Raw genomic sequence first — 20,565 nt, forward strand, 5'->3', positions numbered from 1 at the left:
AAACAGAAATGAATCTTTAAGGGGGGGGGGGGGGCACAAGACTGGACACAGCAGGAGAGCCAGGAATTCCACCATTAAAAGTCTCGGCGTTCAGAAGTAAAAGCACCCATAAGATAACTGAAATCACCATGTTATTGCAGCGATGTATAAGCAGAATTCACTATCAACAACACAAAAGTCTGTTGCAATAGTTTGTTGCGGCGTGACACAGAAAAACAGAAGATGCACTACAGGGCTGTTTTCCTGCCACAACACAAAACATTAGCGTGAGAGTTGTTTCTCCTTCCTTTTTTTTTCTCAAGGAAGTGGCACAGTGACGATTAAATTCACAGTCTGTTCCGCACTGACCGTGCTTTTGTATGTGAGCCTCCCCGGGGGCCGGATTTGTTTGGGGTCTGCAGGTTTTCTTGGACAGGAGAGTTATTTCTGGCTTACATGGGTTGGCTGTGATGTCACCAGTGTTTCCTCATCTCCCACACTTGGGTCAAATTCAGCTGCAGAAATTCTCTGGAGTCTTTCCTGTTGTTGTGCCTGAGGTGAGGAGCCAAAAGATGTGTGTGTGAGAGAGAGAGAGATAGTGTCTGTCGCATCGCTCCCCAAAATACAATGGTGCTTCTCTGGATGACAGATGCTGCTTAACCTGTCCTGACCCGGAGAGTCATGATGGCTCGGCTGAGTGACAGGCCCATAGAGGACACACTAAGGCTCTGCTCCCCACTGTCTGAAGTGCACAGGACGCTATACCAACCCCCAACAAGGGAAGGAACTGCCTCTTTGGGCAGCCCCCACTGTAATATATCTGTGGTTGAGGAAACACCATGAATTCATGGTAGAACTATGTTGTCTTATTGACTAAAATATACAGATAGATTAAGTACTAAATCATAGCAGAGGAGCGAGGTAATATGACAAAGCTTGACAGCCTGTAGACTGTCCATTGTCATGCATTCACCTCGCAGCCACTGCTCTGTTTTTCATTTATCATCAATGAGAAGTTGATTTGTCATATTCTGTCTGTGTTTCAAAAGAAACACGTGTAACCTCAAGTAGAGCAGTATCTTCATATATTTCCTGCTCTTGAACTCCAGAAAATCTTCATCTGTGGTGTTGGTGAAGAAACTTTCTTATATAGAAGCTTTATCAGTTGGGACTATGTGTGAGTCCTGGTATTTCTAAGGATCCTCAGACAAGCGATGGAACTATGACTGACTCTGACTAAAAGAGGGTGATATGCCCACACTTTCAGGACTTTTTAACTAAAATTGTTCAATCACTACATTGTGATGGCTTCCAGATATGGTGACACTCAGCTTTACCTGACGGTAAAGCTGGAGGTAGTGTGTCTTCTACAAAGCACACATATACAAAATGTCTACACTTTCCCCTGCACTTTGAACTTGTATCCTCTCAAACGTAAGAGGTGCATTGCAGTAGCTTGGCCCGACAGGTTTCTGACTCAGCCAGAACATGCGGGCCTCCTGAAGCTGCATGTCTGCTTTTGTACAGCACGGGGCTGATTATTGCTCTATTGAGATTACAGCTCTTACCATCTCATAAACTGAATCATCCATGACACTTAACGGAAAATCAGAAGACGTAGCCTGTAGAGTTTTATATTATAGGCCTGCTTTCAAAATTAAGATGAAAAACTTTCAGCCCAGCCTGTGAAGGAAGGGTCTGATCAGCTCCGTAAAGGATTATTTCCCCTACTACCGATTGCATTCAACAGAATTTCATGTGGTTTTATGAAAAATTCAACTACTTTAATCTATGATTGTTTTTCAGGCTTTTGTTATCCCACTGTTTACTGTCTTTATTTGCAATATTTATAAACAAGTGCACATTAATGCTTCTAAACGTCTATTGGATGCTCAAAATGTACATTTCTGTCGTGTACCAGCTGAAATGTCAATGCTTCCCACCATGTTATACAGTTTTCTGAAAGCAAATAGTCCTGTACTTCCTCACAGGTCCACCGCTAGGTGGCACTGTGTCCGTTTAATAAAAGCCTGCGTGCGTCCCTGGGAAGGCGCGCAGCTCCCGCTCACCAGATCCTTCTGTCCGCGGGATCGGGGGAAGCTCGGGACGGCCTTCTCCTTTCACCACATGGGGGGAAAAATAACCATGTACGTGAATGAAAGTAGCCTGTGTTCACAAGTATCTATGAGACATGTGTAGTGAGTCTTTATTTGAAATAAACTCAAACTTTTTAAATGGGAAAAGTGTGGCACTGGCACCCTGAAACGCACTCATGGGTTCGGTCAGTATTAAATGCTTTATTTTATTTTATTTTTAAAAATAGCCTCCTGTTTTCAGTTTGTAAAAGCGTCACAAATGTGTAAATAAAACAGATCAGGTCCAAATCCTCTGAAAGTTTCCTGCAAGGTCCACGAGATCTGGAGAACTAAATAGGCCCAACCTAAACCCAGCGGCACCAGAGTTACAGACTTGAAAAATCCTTTTTGAATTATACAACGCTAAATATAAACATTTGACACATGCCGGATAGAGCCAGCAGTAAATTGAAATATGTCAGAAGGTTATTTTGCAAAGTAGAATGACGGTATTAGTTAGGACAGTGCTGACGTTGCTGTACCATGTCCATTGTCTCCCATTAACATGGCTGTTTTAAATGATTTCATGTCTTATCTTAGAAGATAGCAGCACTTAACCTTACACAGATAACCCCTGCTATTGTATCCCTGCAGCTAATTAACCTTAGAAATTAGTTATCCTAATCGGGTGTGGCTAAAGTGTTTTATTTTAAAAAACCATAATGGTAAGAGAACTCTATTGATTATCGGAACCGAGACCCAATATCATCCACATGATTTAGTTCAGATGGTCTTTTAAGGAGGATTTCCCCCTTTGGGACTCCTGTTTCACACAAAGACTGGAAGGGCTTTTATTGGTCTCAGAGGTATGATCGGCGCACAGTTTATTGTTTTAGTCTGGTTTGTGACTTTATCCCATAACATCAACATCAGCTCCTGTCTTTAAAAGTTCATCTCTGACTGGGCGTATATATATATATATATATATATATATATATATATATATATATATATATATATATTTATATATATATATATATATATATATATATATATATATATATATTTATATATATATATATAAATTATCCCCAGTTGTTGATCACACATGAGGTCAAATCAAACATTCAGCGTGTGGCTTAAACATTAATGAATACCAGGTCATATCAATAGATTTTTTTTCTTTCCTTTTAATAGAAAAAATAAATGCTGGATGCGCATCTAATCTTAGTGTCTGTTGGTGTCGGTGTGTTACATCAAGTCATCAGTAATCTCTTTATGTGTTCCTGAAATTGTGTTGAGAAGATGATGGGGTCCACTGAAGAGCTGGGCAGTGCATGTATCAGTGGTTTTAAGGCATTTAAAGGAGTTCGTCCATACGTGAAGAGATACACTTAACAGAACACAAGCGTTTAGAATTTCATCTCAAGCAATGTTATTCCAGTACAAATACGTTTCTCCCCTTCACCTATATCACTGTAAAACTGTAGAGTGTGGGGGGGGGAAAAGACCTTTAATCTCCGAATCTGGGAGATTACATACAGTTCAAATCCAATACTTGGTTCTGGATATATTACTTTTTTTTTAAGTGAAAGCCAATTCTAAGATCTGATTTATACACAAGAGTTTATAATTTCATTGACTCCACGGACCACCTTAACAGCCTTTGTCCCGCCCCTTAAGCTTTATTTGGCCCCGGTGATTGGCTGAGCGCTCATGGATGGAAGTAGCTGCAGAAATGCAAAACTTGTTGCTGGATCGTCCAGACGCGTTTATCCCACACAGCGCCGAGCGGCAGAGCGGAGTGAGCGCGGATCTGTGAACCGCCTCCGAGCGCAACTCAGACCACACCACACCAGACTCTGCAGACGGAGGGACGTGCGTCCCCGGGAGCTACACGCACTGAGAAGACTTTTGCTGCACGGTGCTCGCTCTCTGGCCGAGGCGCATGAGCGGCCGCGGGTGAAGGATGCTCTCCAGCTCCGCGCGTGTGGAGCGCGGCTAGTGCGCGCCGCGCTGCTCGCGGGTTGGCTCTCACAAACTGTCGAGCCGGTTTTCCGGTGCCTGGCTTGGAGAACCGTGTTTCTGGACTCTCCCGCACGCCGGACTTGGAGCTGCAAGCCTGCTTTCAGCCGTACTCAAGATTTTGAAGGACATCTGTGGGCAGTATTTATTGAGAGACTGATTTGCTTCACGCAAACCCACACGGGCAGTTTAACCCTACACCGCTCCAGGTTTAAAAATCCCCTTCTTATTTCTACTATGGGACCTTACACAAAAAGTCACTCTGGGACATTTATCGAGTTGGAATAATGAAATAATTGAGAAAAACTGTTGATATTCACTGTTTTATCTCTCCATATATCTTGCGCTCTCCTTTTTTTTTTAGTTTATTAGGGAGCTGGTTTCGTGTCACGTTCGTCCTGACGAAATGTGCACAGAAAAAAACTTTGGAGTGTCATAGTTCACGAGTGTGAGAAGTTTTTAGCAGTATTTCATTTTTGTTTAAACAAAGATTGAGAAGGAACAGCAGTCAGTTGCGCGCATTCATGCAGGAACAGAAACACAGTTCGCGTGCGTATTTGGACACAGTCTGCCCCCTCTCTGTTCTGCGTTCTTGGAGGAGTTAAAAAAAACCTCTTGATTCAGAGAAATTAAATTTTATTTGGTAAGTTTTAACATTTAAAATATAATAAGCATATTAGTCTTACAGACATTTGAATAGTTTATTGTGTAGGTCTATAACTTGTCCCCTTTTTGCTTTTGGGGACAGACGTAAAAAAAATACACAGTGTGCCGATGTCTGGCAAAGTCGCCGTCATGTGGGATTGATTGCAGAGGAGTATGTTTGGGCTGGAGCAGTTTGGTTCTCAAATTAATAGCAGAAACCCTGGCCAGTCGGAGAGAAACATAAACCAACAGAGATTAAACATGGGCTCCCATTATAAAAGCCCAGGCTTTGGAGGCCCTCCTGGAGCCGTTGAGCCCGGCATGGGCCCTATGAGCGAGCCACAAATGCTCGGGCTCAACATGAACATGAACGGAGAACCGTATGGGAGCTTTCATTCGAGGGGACACCCAGACATGCATGCAGGCGGCGGACTTCAGCAGCAGCAGCAAGGATCAATGCATGGATTTTTTAACAACCAGCAGCCTCATCAAGGACATCCACACGGCCATCAACCTCACCCACACCAACATCACCCTCACTTCAGTGGGAATTTTGGAGGCCCAGAGCCAGGGTCATCATGCCTGCATGGTGGCAGGATAATGGGCTACAACAACAACAATGGGATGGGACCTCAGCAGGGCTTTGGAGAAGGATTTGATCCTCTTGCTGAGGGACAGGCAGGGGATGGTTTTCCCCAGCAGCAGCAGCAACAGCAGCGGCCTGTTAATATACCTGACTTTCAACACCATGGTCCTCCCAGTGGCAACCATGCCGTTCCTGCCCCCTGTCTACCCCTGGACCAGTCACCTAACAGAGCAGCATCCTTCCATGGTCTTCCTTCCTCCTCATCCACCTCATCTGAATCTCATGGTTTGGAGCCTCGACGGATGCCCAACCAGGGAGCTGTGGAGGGATTAGAGTACAATTTCCCAAATGAACCTCCCTCTGGACATTTTGATGTACCTGTATTTTCCCCATCAGAATCAGAATCTCAGTTACCACATTTTGGGCCAGGAAGGCCAGTTCCCAGTGGTAATTTCCCAGGGAACCCTGGCATGCCGCGGACACCAGGCATGCAGGGCATTTCAAAGGGACACCAGCCACCACCACATCCCCAGCAGCCTCAGCATGGAGTGTTTTTTGAACGCTTTGGAAACGGCCGGAAGGTGCCTGTGGGAATGGAGCCGGGAGTCAATGCGAGACATCCCCTCATGCAGCAGCAACAACAGCCTGGCTTGATAGCCAGACAGAACTCATGCCCCCCTGGCCTCCCCCGACCCCCTCAGACTGAACCCGGCTCCACTAACCCTAACATTCTGGATGGAGGAGTCATGATGCCTGGCCAACATAACCAGTTTGAATATCCCATTCACAGACTGGAAAATAGGGGTTTGCACCCCTATGGGGACCCCATGTTTAATATGCAACAGCCTGCTCCTCCTCCCTCCCAGCAGCCCCCAAATCAGAGGCTGCAACACTTTGACTCTCCTTATATGAACATGGCGAAACGGCCCAGATTTGACTTTCCAAATTCTCATGGCGGTGAAGGCTGGTGTGGCACGATGGACAACCATCCTTCTCCCTCTGCTTACCCCGGTCTCCCTGGAGAGTTCACTCCACCTCTGAATGAAGGTTTTGCACCGGGTCCCCTGCAGCATCCAGGGCCTGAGCCACAGTCTCTGCAGCAGCGTCAAAATGCAGCCATGATGATAAAGCAGATGGCCTCTCGCAACCAGCAGCAGAGGATGAGGCAGCCAAGTCTACAGCAGTTGGGTCACCATGGCGATGTACCTCCTGGTCCAATGGGCCATGGGGGCCCAGTTGGGAGCATGCCTCAGCCTAACTTTGATAGGGAAAATAGTGGCAGGCTGGCTAACATTGATGGACAAAATCCTCATGTACCTCAGGAGAACTCCTGGTTTCAGGGGTCACACCCACCAGGAGATATGATGTCACGGCGTATGGGTGGAGCAGGTAATGAGTCAGGGCCTCATGACATGGGGCTACAGCAGAACGGGGCTGGGATGATGTTTAGACCAGGCATTGGCATGCAGGAGCCCATGAGAATAGCAGGAGATGGACATGTGCAGACTCTTCATTCCCCTGGCATGCATTCGCAGTTTAGTGGCAACATGGGCAGCCTCTCACAAATGCAGTCTCCAGGAGCAGGAGCAGGACATCCAAATGCACCAGCAGAAAGGCGGCCCGCTGACTTTCCTGCACCTCCGATGGGAGCGCAGCCAACGTTTCCCTATGGGGGCGCTAACCGCCAGGGGCCGGCCCACAGTGCTCCTCAGGGGGTGAGCACCTCACCAGGAAGCTATCCTCCTCAGCCTGAGTTCCCCTCAGGCCAGCGGTCGTCTGTTAGTAAGCTTGGAGCTCTGTCCCTCGGGAACTTCACCAAAACCAGCGCTAAAGACAGTGTTTTCGGCCAGAGCTGCCTGGCAGCTTTGTCCACGGCCTGCCAGAACATGATTGCTAGCCTAGGGGCCCCAAATCTTAATGTAACATTCAACAAGAAGAACCAAAATGAGGGCAAGCGAAAGCTAAGTCAGACGGAGCAGGACATTAATAGCAACACATCTAATGGGACTGGCAGTGCTGGTCCTGAATATTTTCAGAGCAGCACTTCTCAGAACAGCCAGATGCCTGGCACCGGGAATAGCAACTCTAAGCCTGCAAGTCAAAGCCAGACGGTGCAGGGGGAAGCCAGTGCCCTCTCCCCAAACTACAACATGGACGCTACCCCATGCAGTGAGGGTAAGGTAACAACAGGGAGTGGGAGAGGGAGAGGGAGGAGAAAAAGAGACAGCGGACATGTGAGCCCTGGAATTTTTTTTTCCTCTGAAAGCGGTAACCCTGTTGTAAGTCCAGGCCAGCAGACCCCCTTGGCTGGCGTTGGGGAGAGGGGTGGGGGCACGCCCCATGAGAAACAGTCACCCTCCTGGGGAAAAGGAGGTGACCTAATGTTGGGGGACCAGGCTGACCTTATGTCTTCTTTAGACAGTGGGATTCAAAGTGTAGCTGCTAAGTCTGACAGCAGCTCACCTAGAGTGGACTTTCCTGACGATGTCAGCACCCACTATGGCAATGAGGACGAGGTGTCGTCCAGTTCAGACGCAGGAGGGGCCTCTGCCACCAAGCCCAATCGCAGCCCTATGATCACAGGTTCACCTAAAATGCAGAGGAGTGATCATGGGTTGATAAATGGACAAAAGCCCCTTGGCATGGGCATTAACAATCATACTACCTCCACACCAGACAGTTATGGACTGAATACTGGCACAGGTGTCGGTGGGGTAAGCCACCCAGGCACACCTGGGGTGGAGCAGGTACGTACCCCATCCAGCACCTCTGGCCAGGAAGAAATCCATCCTCTGGAAATTCTGCAGGCCCAGATCCAGCTACAACGACAGCAGTTCAGTATCTCTGAAGACCAGCCCCTGGCCATGAAGAATGGCAAGAAGAGTGGAGACTGTCCCTCACAGAATGGAGACAATGAGCTGGCGAGCTGCAGCCCGGATGCAGGGAAGGGCTCAATGGGCTCTATTGACCTTGACACCCTCATGGCAGAGCAGCACGCCACCTGGTACGTGCCCAGTGACAAGGCCATGATGGACGGGTCAGAGGATGACAAGGCAATGGGACCCTGGGAAAAAAATAAAAGCCAAAACAACAGCAAAGAAGGTAAATGATTTCTCCTTACTTACATTAACGGATACATTTTACTCGTTAAGTTAATACACTTTCTTTCTTGAATAGTTTTTTTTCATCTGAAATTCAGTCACACATAATAGGGTAAAATGTCTTGGTGAAACTGATAATAGAGGACTCTTTGTCCATATTTTGGCAGAAAGCATCTGTCTTTGTTTAGCTCTGATATCTGAATTTAACAGATTTAGCTGTTATGAGAAAAAAGATCTACTATTCAAGTTTTAATGAAGCAGAAAAAAAGATTAATGTGTGTTTTGTATTGTAAATCCATCACAATGTATACATTCTAAGAAATACTATACCTAAATGGACAGAATAAACGTTGTAGACTCCTTTCTTTACAGAGCATTATAGGCTTTTTCATTGTAGCCTACAGGCACTTCAAAAGAACAGTTGAAGAAAAGTAAACATTTCCTGTGGTTCTTTATCTCGGTTTTCAGGGTGAACAACTACATTGAGAAGATTAATAGCTTTCTGCGGATGTGCGTTTGCGCAGCGGGGTTTCCCTCGCCTTGTTGCGTGTTTGTTTTTGTCATTATCATGGGATAATAGCGAGCTGGTGAAAGTGGATTGATTTTAGATTGGCTGGACGGGATTTCCAGGATTAAATATCATGCTGAAATTACTTGCATTCAGTAACAATATTGGTTATTATGCGAAATAGTTAATATATTGACTAAATAAAATGACATATTTAGTCATTCAGCGTGATGGCATTTTTTTATCACGCGTCTTTTGAACGATTTTTTCCCAACTTAAATGTGTTAAAATATTTTGATATACATTAAGAGTTCCTTGAAATGCAAAAAAGCGGAAAACCAGAAGACCCCGACGCTAAAAAATTGTTTTTTAGTAAGGCTAGATATAATTATAAATTGCAAAGTGGGTTTATTTAATTTTACTGCAGTGCTCTTGTTACGGGCCTGAATCAAAATTGAATTTAAATAATTTGACTATTTACCAATGTTGGGTTATGTTTTCAATTCATTATTATTATTTTTATTATAGTTATAATAATAATTATTGTTATTATTATAAAAAGCCAAATTTAAAAGCTCAAATCATGAACGTAATTTTTTCATTATTACATAGAAGTTTTATTTGATTTAGTTTAACTTGAACAGAAAAAAAGTAGGCCTAAATGTAGGATTTGCAACGTTTACTTAAGAAAAGCAGCATTAATTCTTCTCGAGCATTTATTTATTTAGTTTTTCTAATAACGGATTGTTGTACACGTGTGTGCGTGCACACAAAACCGGTCCAGAAAGCCGTGCCATATTTAAGCTGGAGAAAAGGCTGCGGATGTCAGGATTTATAGCATTTGGATTTGTGGGTATGTTCGTGCAGAGCGTCTTTTTTGAGAGTCTTTGTTCAGATCAGTGCGGGTGCGGGTGCGGGTGCGAGAGGAGCGGGGGCGCGCACCGCGCGGACTGACCAGGCACATTGTTTGCGTGAGACTGAGCTCGGGGTGTCGGGTTATAACATTAATGCCATCACTATTGCAGTGGACTGCAATTTACCTTGATGGTATCTTTGATCACTTCAGCTGGAAACTAGAGGAACAAATGTGAATATTCATTTGTATTATCAGACCTAAGACAATTTAAAATCAATACTTTTTATTAATTAGTAATGAGTAATATTTTGAACCAACTTTACTTGGCAGTCAGGCATTCACTCTGTTGTGTTAGATTTTCCTGGGGAAATGATTGCACTTTAAACATAATGAATTCACAAAAATCAGTAGTAAAGTCACTGAAAGCCTAGGAGTTTTTTGCATTGAGTCCTCTCCTCTCCTCTCCTCTCCTCTCCTCTCCTCTCCTCTCCTCTCCTCTCCTCTCCTCTCCCAGCCCGCCCTGCATGGACACAAGGCATGCAGCTCTGGAGGAATCGATAGCTAGTTAGCACAAATCACAGGTCCTGACAGTTTCTCATTTGAGTGCTTCAGACAGCAAAGATGAAAAAAGGTTGGAGGTGGACTTGGGAGGGGAGGAGGATTTTGAGATTGAATCTGATGCTTAGGCTACACAGAGGAGAGCAAAATAACATAATAATTTAAGTCATAGCCTGCAGTGTAGTTCCATAAGGGCTAACATCCCATAGGCTTTTTCTCACTGGAAAAAAAGCTAGCTCTGACGACTCAGTCTAGTTTTAAGTCTGCGATTTCGTGTATAAAAGTCTGATACTAGCATTAGGATGCCAGTGGCGCTAATTTCAAACAAATCAGGGAAGTCCTATAGTCCATTAGCTTTAATGAAATATTCCTTGATTAAAGAAGATCTAATAAGGAAGAAACTGATTGACTGGATTTAATTTCAGTGCCTGGGGAAATTATTATTTACTGGCACTTAAAGTGAGTTGAAATTATATCTTAATCATCAGCACAAAACATCAGCTGTTTTTCACAAGTTTACATAACCTTTTTAAAGTTTCTTTCCTTCACTTATAAAGTTAGAAAAAGTATATTTTATATATATATATATATATATATATATATATATATATATATATATATATATATATATATATATATATATATATATATATATATATATATATGTGTGTGTGTGTGTATATGAAAATATATTTGTTTTGAGGAATTAAAAAAAGTGTATTTTGAATGAAAGAAGTTTTTTGCCATTTAAAATTATAAATGTGACTTTATTCGATATGTGTCTAGCTGTACAGAGAGTGTGCGTAATTGTGAGATAATCTGTTGCAGGTGCTGTGTATGAGTTGTTTTTCAGTAAAGTGTGTTTTTCCTCTGCAGCATAGAGAACAGTAATTGAGAGCTGTTGTAGCTGAATAACGCCGTCGTGTTCACAGAAAACTGAAAAAAGCTGAGGGGGGGTCAAGGGTCAGTTTGATTCATATAAGGAGAACTGATGAGGAGAAATGATGAATGATGGGTGTGAAACAATGACGCATCAGATTTTTTTAAATGTATTAATTTTTTCCCTTTTGTGCTTTTTTTAGCACTATGGGCAGGAGCTCACTTTGACACGAGTGAGACCCTGTGCAGATATTTACTGACTTCCTCTGAATGTTCAAATGTGTCGACAACTGATAAAAGTTGGTCTGTGCTTGCAGGAGCTTTGCTCTCATAGTTGAAGTCTGTTCACTCAGTGCGTCCCAGTTCACCCGCGCTATAGTCCCTCTGCGCCCGTTTAAAGTGATGCGTGTGGCAGTAATATCCGTCTCTGGGCTTAATAGTTGGCCTTGTCTCTCTGTGACATTGTGTTGCTCAATTTATTTTTTTCTCCAGTTGTTAAGAGCCTGTGGCCTGCAGAGTCTGGCATGCTGCTGCAGCTCACGCTACCACAGATGCAACGTCTAGAAGTGCTCACGAACGTTCCCTTTTTCGTTGTCAGTTAATATTATTTCTCCTTTTCTCAAAAACAGTTTTTTACACTCTTCCTCTTCCCTTCTCAACTATATATCTTAACCAGAAGCTGACCGTTCGATTTGAAGCTAGTGTGCCGTCTTGATAACAGGCAGCCAGCGGGTGAAGGAAGTGATTCAGTTATTTTTCTTTCTACTTTTCACAATTTCTTTGCCGCACACACTTGTGTGACATTCTTCTATCAGCACGGCGAAGGCACTTCACAGTCGACCTCTTCCACTAGTTTTACCATTCACATTCGCTGATCAGTCCATAAATAGCTCAAATAATGATCAAATCTTCATTGCTCTAACTTTGACAGCTTTCAAAAGGAGGAACTTGCATCGTATCACTCCTAGAGAGCGGAGAACGAGCCGTATTAATATTCCACCGTAGAGGACAATCCTGAGGGACTACCTGGCTTTGACATTTCAGTACGACAACAGCCTCACAAATCACACCACTAATTTTGGTTTCCTTTTCTTCTAGAAAAAGAAGGGAGTGATTGACACGTGCTTAAACGTGGTAAAAACAGCTCGGGGCAGTCTGTGTTCTTTACCTGTCATTACAAGATGTTTTGTATTAACTTTTGCAACGACATGCACCAACCAGCCTCTCACACACTACAGTAATGATAATCAATGTGACAATCATTGCAATTAACACAGGTTATTTTGTTTCTCCAAAGTTATAACTCGTCTATCAGCAACTACTAGAAGCTCATGCTTTTATATAACTAATGCTTTTATATAACTGAATCTGATGGGGACAAAAAAAAAAAATTACATATTCAATATTTAGATATCTCATTTTTACTATTTCCTTGTATACGTGTGTGTTGTATGCACAGTATGTGACAAAGGGCAGGACTGTCGGCACTACGAGCTGATAGTGTGGATTTGTCAGCTGCAGACATAAAGTTTGATTTATTTAGACTCAGTGTCAGGCTTGCGGCTTCAGCCTCCGATCTCAGGTGTCTCGCTGGGTGGAACACGCATACTTAATTCTAATGTGTTGAAAATATTTAAGAGTATTTACTCGGCTTGTAAATAGTGCAGGACTGAAAAACGCCTGACTTGCATTGAAAGTGGAATTTATGGCGGTGTTGGAAAGAGAGTGCGCGTATGTGTACGTGCATTTGAGTTTGTTTATATATCAGACATTGAGCATTAGTGACAGTCAAAGGAAGCCTGTTAAAGAAGCGTATTTGTGACTGATGAAGAGGGAAAAAGATGAACAAAGGTGTCAAGCTTCTCGCTTGCTTTGCTGGATTTTCAACTCTTCAAAAATAGAAGCCGGCATTTTGTTTTTCCCTGGGGAAGGGTGTTCGAATAAAATGAAACTTGTCTCAGCATGTGGTAAATACTCTCTTTCGGATGCAGCAGGGAATAAAGAGCTGAATTTGTTTGGATAATGCAAAAATAAAAAAAGAAAAGAAACGGTCCAAATCTTAGATTGTGGATGTATCGCGAACCCTCAAATGTTCACCGTCATGTTGAGCGTCTGTCACAGTCGTCTTAACAAGACCAAAAAATTCTTGACACATAGCTCTTGGTAGTTGCTCTCCGTGATAAAACTTTCAAAAGGTGTGTGCGCATGTTTCCAGGTTTTGGGAGGTGTGGATGTTGTCACGCTGCCAGCAGCGGTTATGTTATTTGCCATACAGGTAGTTGTCAGGCGTCGTTTAATTTGTATTGAGAAATTGACAAATGAGTTATGACACTGAAGCCTTTTCTCCTGAGAGACAGAAGTAGAGACTGATGGAGTGCAAGAGACGGTAAGGGAGATGGAAGGAAGTTGTTTTCCAGAGAACATCTGTAATTTCACTTATGAAGCGAGTGAATGGGTAATAGTTACCATTTTCATTTATAGAAGAGAAAAGATTAGAGAAAATCCATTTTTAGCTACTTTTATTTATATCTTTGGAATACTCCACTTAATATTCGAAAGAAAACTTAATACATTTAAAATGTTCTGGGCCCCAGTACACTGAAATGATTTGTTTCTATGTTCTACAGCAGTGGCGATTTTCTTGAGCACAAAATTACCCAACCTATTATTTTTATTCAAAATAAAAGCTTCTCTCGCGGAGACCCTTGCTGTTTTCAAAATGCCAACTATGTTTGTGTGTAGTTTATCGTTTTCTAAGGAGACGCAAACACAGAAAACAAATCGTGCAGCACTGTTGCTGAGACAAAATAGAGACAGTGAAGTAGATCAATATGTCACTTACTTGGATGACATGTCGGACAGATCCTGGACATGGTTGTGAGTTATGTAGGAGGCACTAAATCACTTCCCGTGTTCTGATTTGTGTCTTGTTTCCTAAGCACTTCTTGTGGCCAGAGGGGGAGGTATATGTGTGTGTGTGTGTGTGTGTGTGTGTGTGTTACAGGGGGTTGGGAATGTGTGTGTTGTTTCGAGAGAAGGTAAAAAATACTTTGAGCAGTGCCTGCCTGGACAAGTTTTTTGTCTTCTCTTTTCTTTTCCTTTTCTTTTTTTTAACTTCATGTTGCAGGGCAGAGAACAGAGAGGAAATTCAAACCAAAATAAACCCCGTGCCCTTGCCTGAGAAATGTGCCCTCTGCTCCCTCCAGATATCCTCACTGCTCTGGGGAAAGGTCACGCCACGGCAGTTGGGTGGAGTTGAAGGGGGTGGGGTTGCATGGGAGCCCCCCCCTTGCATCCACCCCAGGGCATAGATACCTGAGACAATACCTCTGTTAGCCCCCATGTGCTTCATTGAGAATCCTCAGAACATAAGAGCAGATTCTAACTACTATTTTTATTTTTGTCTTTTATTACGTTAGATGACAGAACCACATGTGGTGTCATTTTTGAAACTCTGCGAAAACGATATGAGATCGATCTTGCAGAAAGATTTCCTCTGGTTTTATCCCACTACTAGTTGAACGCAGGCCTTTTCCTTGACAAAAAAAGAAGAAAAAAAAGGAAATCTGAATTTTTCTCTATGGATTGGAATGGTTGTTTTGTGCTGACAAAGCCAGAGTCCTCACACAAGACCAGAGTGGTAGTTGTTATGCGAAAGGAATCTGACCTGATGTCACACACTGTCATAGGAGTGAAGGCCTTTGGGTGTTTTTGTCAGCGAGCGGAGCAATCTGATTGGTCTGGTTTGTGTTCAGAGAGGATGGGGTCGTGCCCTTGGGAGCCTGAGGTTAAAGGTGAAGTATCGTCATGGAAGCATAGGGCTTGGGATAGAAAGGGCACCGGGGCGGCCGCATGAGACACTGGGGCCTGGGAAATCGGTGTGACGAAGGACCTGCCCCAAAAAGCAGCTTTGTGGACTCAATCGCTCTGACACACTTTCTTTTTTCTCATTTAGCTCAGCTTCTGTTTTGCAACACTTGTTTTTACAAACACAATATTTGTGTCAGCTTCAAAGGTTATTGGAGCTTTTTTTAACAGTGTGGCTGCTTTTAAGATTAATTAAAAAATTAATTGCCCGCTGTAGCACTTATTATTGAGCTGGTGGAAAACACAGCTTTTGTTTACCTTCCTGTGTTGCATGGGGTGTGTTGAGTGTGTGTGGTATGACATGTAAATCCGTGTCAGGCCGTCAGCTCCCAGACACATTGGTGTCATCCAGACAACCGGAGCTGTGCGCTGTGCTTTCTGCCTTCATGGCATCCGAGCTCTACTCATCTGCCTGTAAATCGTTTCTGGCTGTGTCTGTGAAACAGCTTCACATCCCTGCTGCTTTGGGTGTGTGTGTGTGTGTGTGTGTTCGCGTGTGTGCATCATCACAAGCCACCAAATAAAAATATACAACACTTGAGGTAAGAATGATAGGCTTATAAATACATCACTTTGAATGCATCATGTATTTAACACACATCTTTGGTCATCTTTTGTGACTTTAATGTGGTTAAAAATATTAAGGTGTATTTGCAGCTCAGCGCAGCAAACACCCGTGCTGTCACCGTTCTCTTTTTATTAGGCATTTTCCCTCATGCTGGCTGGAGTTAAGCGCTTGTTTCCTACGGATGAATAGCCTATTATTGAGATATTACCATGGATATGAATTCTGCGTCAGTCAGTGAACAACCATAACCAGATAGATGTTACTGAAAGAAAAAAAAATGCCCGCTTGTAAAATGTCATGGTGATCTGGGATTTAAGCTCGTGTGATTTGAAATTTCACACTCTCGTTTCCACCTTTGAGAAAATCTGCTGCCATGGATAATACTGACAATGTAAGTGTAGTTACTAGATTTTTTTTTTGTGGTCAAGTATTTGGCTTATTTTACAAGTGGCGGATTTTACAGATGTTAATTGAAAAAGTGTGGCTTTTAGAGGATATACAGTGTAGATGTGACAAGATTTCTTGTGTTTTTTGGTATATATTAGATATTATCGCAGCTAAATAGGTATTCTTATACAACCAGCATTGGAGATTTTTCTTTCAAAGCTATGTGCACTTTTTATCCAGTGCCTTCCTTGCTTTGAAGCCTAGTATTGTGTGTAGCTGTGTTTGTGTGTGTGTGTATGTGTGCGCGCGCGCGTGCATGCACATCCATATGTATGCAGCCTCATGTGTGCATGCGGAGCAGCAGCTGAAAGCTGGTGTGAGTATGGCAGAGGCAGCAGCGGTTGGTGTGTTGTGTGTTTTTGGCTGTGTGTGTTGTCAGTTTGCTGTGTGTCAGCAGTGAGCCAGGGGAACGCTTGGCTGCCTATTCAGGCCGGCGCGGACCCTGCTGTGCCCAGCTAGCATGAGCCGCTGGCTGCTGCTTGAGGGCACAGAGCTGCAAGAAGGGAGTGTGAGGGGGTGGGGGGTGAAACTGGTAGGGGGTGGGGGATCAGCCAATCTGAGGTGTATGACTGCACCCTCTGGCAAATGTGAGATCTTGTCACAGCCACCACCGACGCTGCTCTAAACCCTTGTTGCTCTCTCATCTACCGCACCGACGGCCCCCGCTTACACCAGGTCCCTGGTCCCGATGTGGAGATGGAGCGAATTTTACAGAGACTAGCAGCCACGGAGGCGGATGAAACAGAGAGCATCGGGAGGTTTGGCTGCATGACCTTTCAACAAATCCCCACACTTTTCCGTTCCAGTGGTTGCAGCCCAGACTGGCTGGGGGGCAAACTCGCCTCAGTGTCTGCAAATCTGCCTGCCTACCTCTCCTGGTTGTCCTAGCTGCTTCGTCTCTCCTAGACTAGATTGGCCATCTCCTCCCTGGCTGATTCTTTTTTTTTTTTCTTGTACAAAACTGCATTAGTCCTGCTACAAGTTCTCAGAAAACAGAGAGGAAGTGGCATGGAAACTAAGATAAAAACACAGCAGCGCAGGATAATCTGAAAAGAAAGAATAAGGTTGTGGATGATACACACAGTGTTTCTCTCTTCCTTTTAGATGAGCAACACCATGACTGGAGTGTTGTGATGTGGAGCTTCTGTACCCAGACTGTCGTCTATCACCCCCCACCACCCCCTTTGACACATGTAACTTAGCTTGTCAGAGCTGTTTTCCACTTGCCTCTACACTCAGACACCACGTTGTCCCTGCTCCGCAAAGCTTTGTGTGTGTGATCCGGCTGATCCGACATGTTTCAACCATCCGCATGGAGCAAAGCAGTGGTGTGCTTTGTGTTTTGTGCAGATGGGAGATTAATCGAAGTGATGTAAACGAAGCATCGCTAACATCTTCACACACATTTTCTCTGTGCTCAGGGCGTGCTCGGAGGCAAAACCCAAAGCACAGGATGCAGCGGCATTGCCATCAGTGTCGCTTCTGTGTCTCTCTCCTCCTCTTTCATTTTGTGTGTCCTCTTTAAAACTTTTCATGGTTTCTACCTTGTGTCAGCTCACAGGTGTAGTTTAGTCTTCTTCTTGGTTAGTTTGTGAAAAATCAAAGATTTTCTGTCAGTTTTCAGCTTCAGTATTAATTGTATCTACTTGTTATATATGTATATATATATATATATATTGTTTTATATGAAGTATAATCAACCTGGATATGGATTTTCCAAAGGCCTTGTGAGACCATCTAATGAGGGTTTCACACCTTGGTGACACAGGGTCGATACTGTGTCATGGTCATTATACCAGGAAATTGGGCCAGGCGGGGTTAAAGGCCAGTTTTCTCCATGACCTTTGACCCACTGATGGGAGGTCATGCAGGACCGTTCCAGATTTGTATGCCTGGCTGGGACCAAATGAATACATGCGTGTTTGCCTGTTTATTGGATGCGTGTGCGTGTGCGTGTGCGCGCGTGTTCGTTCTCACATATTTATATCAGAAGTGAGGAGGTGGACTGTGAAGAGAGGAAGCTTTGCTTACAGGCTCCTTTTCGGGTCTTATCGATAGGGGGTGGGATGGTGTTGAATTAATTTCACAGTGCAGATTTAGAGTGGGATGTGACGATGACACTGGTTTAATTAAACGTGTGTATTTTTGATGATTCATCTGTATCAGAGCATGCCAGCTGCTTGAAGTTGTTTTCCATTTTTGCGTGGTCTTAATTAACCTTTTCCTCTCTGCTCGTCTGCAGAATCAGAACTTTGCCAGAGTAAGGCTGGAGCAGCGACCCCCGGGGCTGGAGGAGGAGGCGGAGGAGGAGGCGGCGGAGGAGGCGGAGGAGGAGGCGGCGGAGGAGGAGGAGGAGGAGGTGGGAACGGCGGGAATGGCGGAGGGAACCACCTGCAGTGCCTGTCCGTCCACTGCACAGACGAGTTGGGGGACAGTAAGGGCCGAGGGGCGCCCGTATCCTCTTGGCGTTCACTCCACTCTGATATTTCAAACCGATTTGGGACGTTTGTAGCAGCGCTAACTTGAGAAGCAAGCCCAGAGGAAGATGGACAGAGGTTTAGAAAACCAGGAGGAGGACAGCCTCGGAGACAAAAAAAATAAAACAATGACGAGGACGTTGATTATTTGTTGTGTGCCACTCTTGCCTGTTCAGGGAGAGAGAGACATTTACACTCATAAACGCAAACATGAACCCAATTAAACACACACATTCACAAACACACACAAACACACACACAAATACCTTTTTTTTTTCTTTTTCCGATACGTGCAGTAAAACTCTCACTGCTGGACGTTACAGCGTGGGCCCGACTCAATGAAGCTCACATCTGGAAAACCTCAAATCATTTTTTTTTTTTTTTTTTTTTTTACTTTCTTTGTCGAAGAAAAAATAAAGAAATGCTTAAGGAAGAGAATACAAAAGCAGAAGAAGAGATTCCAGTTGTCATTGGCTCTTATTGTATACCAGTGTTAAGTATTTTGTATTTCAGCCTTATGTACCTTATCCTTCTGATGGAAGCAATTTAAGCATCCTCGGCCCAGCATTCTTACCCTAAATACATCATATCCTAAAACATACTGGAAATCTTGAACCCACAGTTGGAAAAGACCTGCTGGTTTATTCCAGGAGGCCCAAACACTGAGAAGCAGAACTAGAGGACAGGAAGAGGGGTGATCATGCATGAATGTAACTCAGCAATTTTCTTGTGAACCCAGCCTCTTTCCGTCTTTGATAGCAAAGTTTGACCTTCATCTTTTGCTGTAAGTTGTAGTTCTCTTTAGTTGGTGGTGCTGAGAGTCTCCTACTCTCATTCTTTTCCCTTTTTCTTTCCCCTCTCCTTTTCTATACATCTCGTGAGCTCGACCGCTTGTATACAATGCAGCCAATGGGAACTTAAAAAGGAACGGAGGTCAAGGGTTTTGTTTAATAAGGGAATTGAAAAAAAAAAGACTATTGGTATTGCACATGTATAATAAGAGAAAATTTGCTGTGTGTTAGGCAATCTTGTAATCTTTAAATAAAGCTTCTGTTGAATTTGAATTTCTCAAACAATAGATGGAGGACTGTGACGGCAATTTACAAATGGATTTTTGTTTTTTTTGTTTTCTTTTTTTAATAATATGTAAAGTGCAGTCGTCTGTTTTCCTGCATATTGTATATATCTGTATATGTTTTATTGAGTAACTAAATAACAATAAATATGATGTTAAAGGTGGCTTTTGTACTTCTTTCATTTGTGCTGACGACTCTTGAAAAATATCACAAAGAGATCAGCAGTAATCTTTTGCGTTCATTGCACAATATACCACATAGAATTTTTATTCAGCGAATCTTAAGTGTTCTTGGATTTTGTGTGTGTGTGCTTTGGGTTATCGCTGTCTACATTATGTTCAAAGTGACAAAAATGACAGGGAAGTTGTTGATTGATGCACAATCCCAGACAAACATGTAGGAACTAATTTTAATCTCAGAAAATGGCTTTTTATTAATTGGTTTAATTTGGATACTAAGATCATTAAATCCATTTCCACCTGCTCACAATCTGTGCTGCAACTATGGCAAATCTCAAATGACGGATAAAAAGATAAACAAAAGAAGAGTGTTTATCTTAAATAACATGTATAATAATGTTTAATATCAAAAATACAAATGTTTACTGTATTCCTTTCTCATGACATCAGGTCTATGCTTGTTTTCTGGCATCTTGCTGCTTCCACGTCTTCCCGCAGTCCTGATATACACACACTTACACACAAACCTCCTCGCTTTCCACTCTCCAGACCCTCTTTGGCTCACCTGCTCTTTATTGGCCATCTGCATGGATGCTTAATGCTAATCAATAACTCCCCCGTGTGCCAGCTCTGAAGTGGAGACGTCAATGCTACCTAACAGGGCCAGTGATCAACTTGCATCACTGCTGTCTGGGACACACACACACACACACACACACACACACACACACACACACAC

At 43.5% G+C, this 20,565-nt stretch overlaps 1 protein-coding gene across 2 annotated transcripts; it reads left to right on the top strand.

Moving 5' to 3' along the window:
* Positions 1-3,830: 3,830 nt before the first annotated feature.
* On the top strand, positions 3,831-19,070 carry mn1b (meningioma 1b). 2 transcript variants are annotated; one of them, XM_061728849.1, is made up of 3 exons: positions 3,831-4,722; positions 4,828-8,412; positions 18,337-19,070. In XM_061728849.1, the coding sequence occupies exons 2-3, from the start codon at positions 4,899-4,901 to the stop codon at positions 18,618-18,620; spliced, it is 3,798 nt and encodes a 1,265-aa protein (XP_061584833.1). In that variant the 5' UTR covers positions 3,831-4,722; positions 4,828-4,898; the 3' UTR covers positions 18,621-19,070. The 2 variants fall into 2 exon arrangements, with proteins under 2 accessions (XP_061584833.1, XP_061584832.1); XM_061728848.1 differs by having other exon boundaries at positions 3,831-8,412.
* The last annotated feature ends 1,495 nt before the right edge of the window (positions 19,071-20,565 follow it).

Source organism: Cololabis saira, chromosome 9 (assembly GCF_033807715.1).
Source record: "Cololabis saira isolate AMF1-May2022 chromosome 9, fColSai1.1, whole genome shotgun sequence".
Classification (NCBI taxonomy): domain Eukaryota; kingdom Metazoa; phylum Chordata; class Actinopteri; order Beloniformes; family Belonidae; genus Cololabis; species Cololabis saira.

What these genes read in the sequence shown, in the direction of transcription:
- mn1b (XM_061728848.1), top strand. Translation starts at nt 4,899, where the DNA reads ATGTTTGGGCTGGAGCAGTTTGGTTCTCAAATTAATAGCAGAAACCCT. An exon ending in CCAAAACAACAGCAAAGAAG is followed by an intron (nt 8,413 to 18,336) that starts GTAAATGATTTC and finishes GCTCGTCTGCAG; the next exon opens with AATCAGAACTTTGCCAGAGT.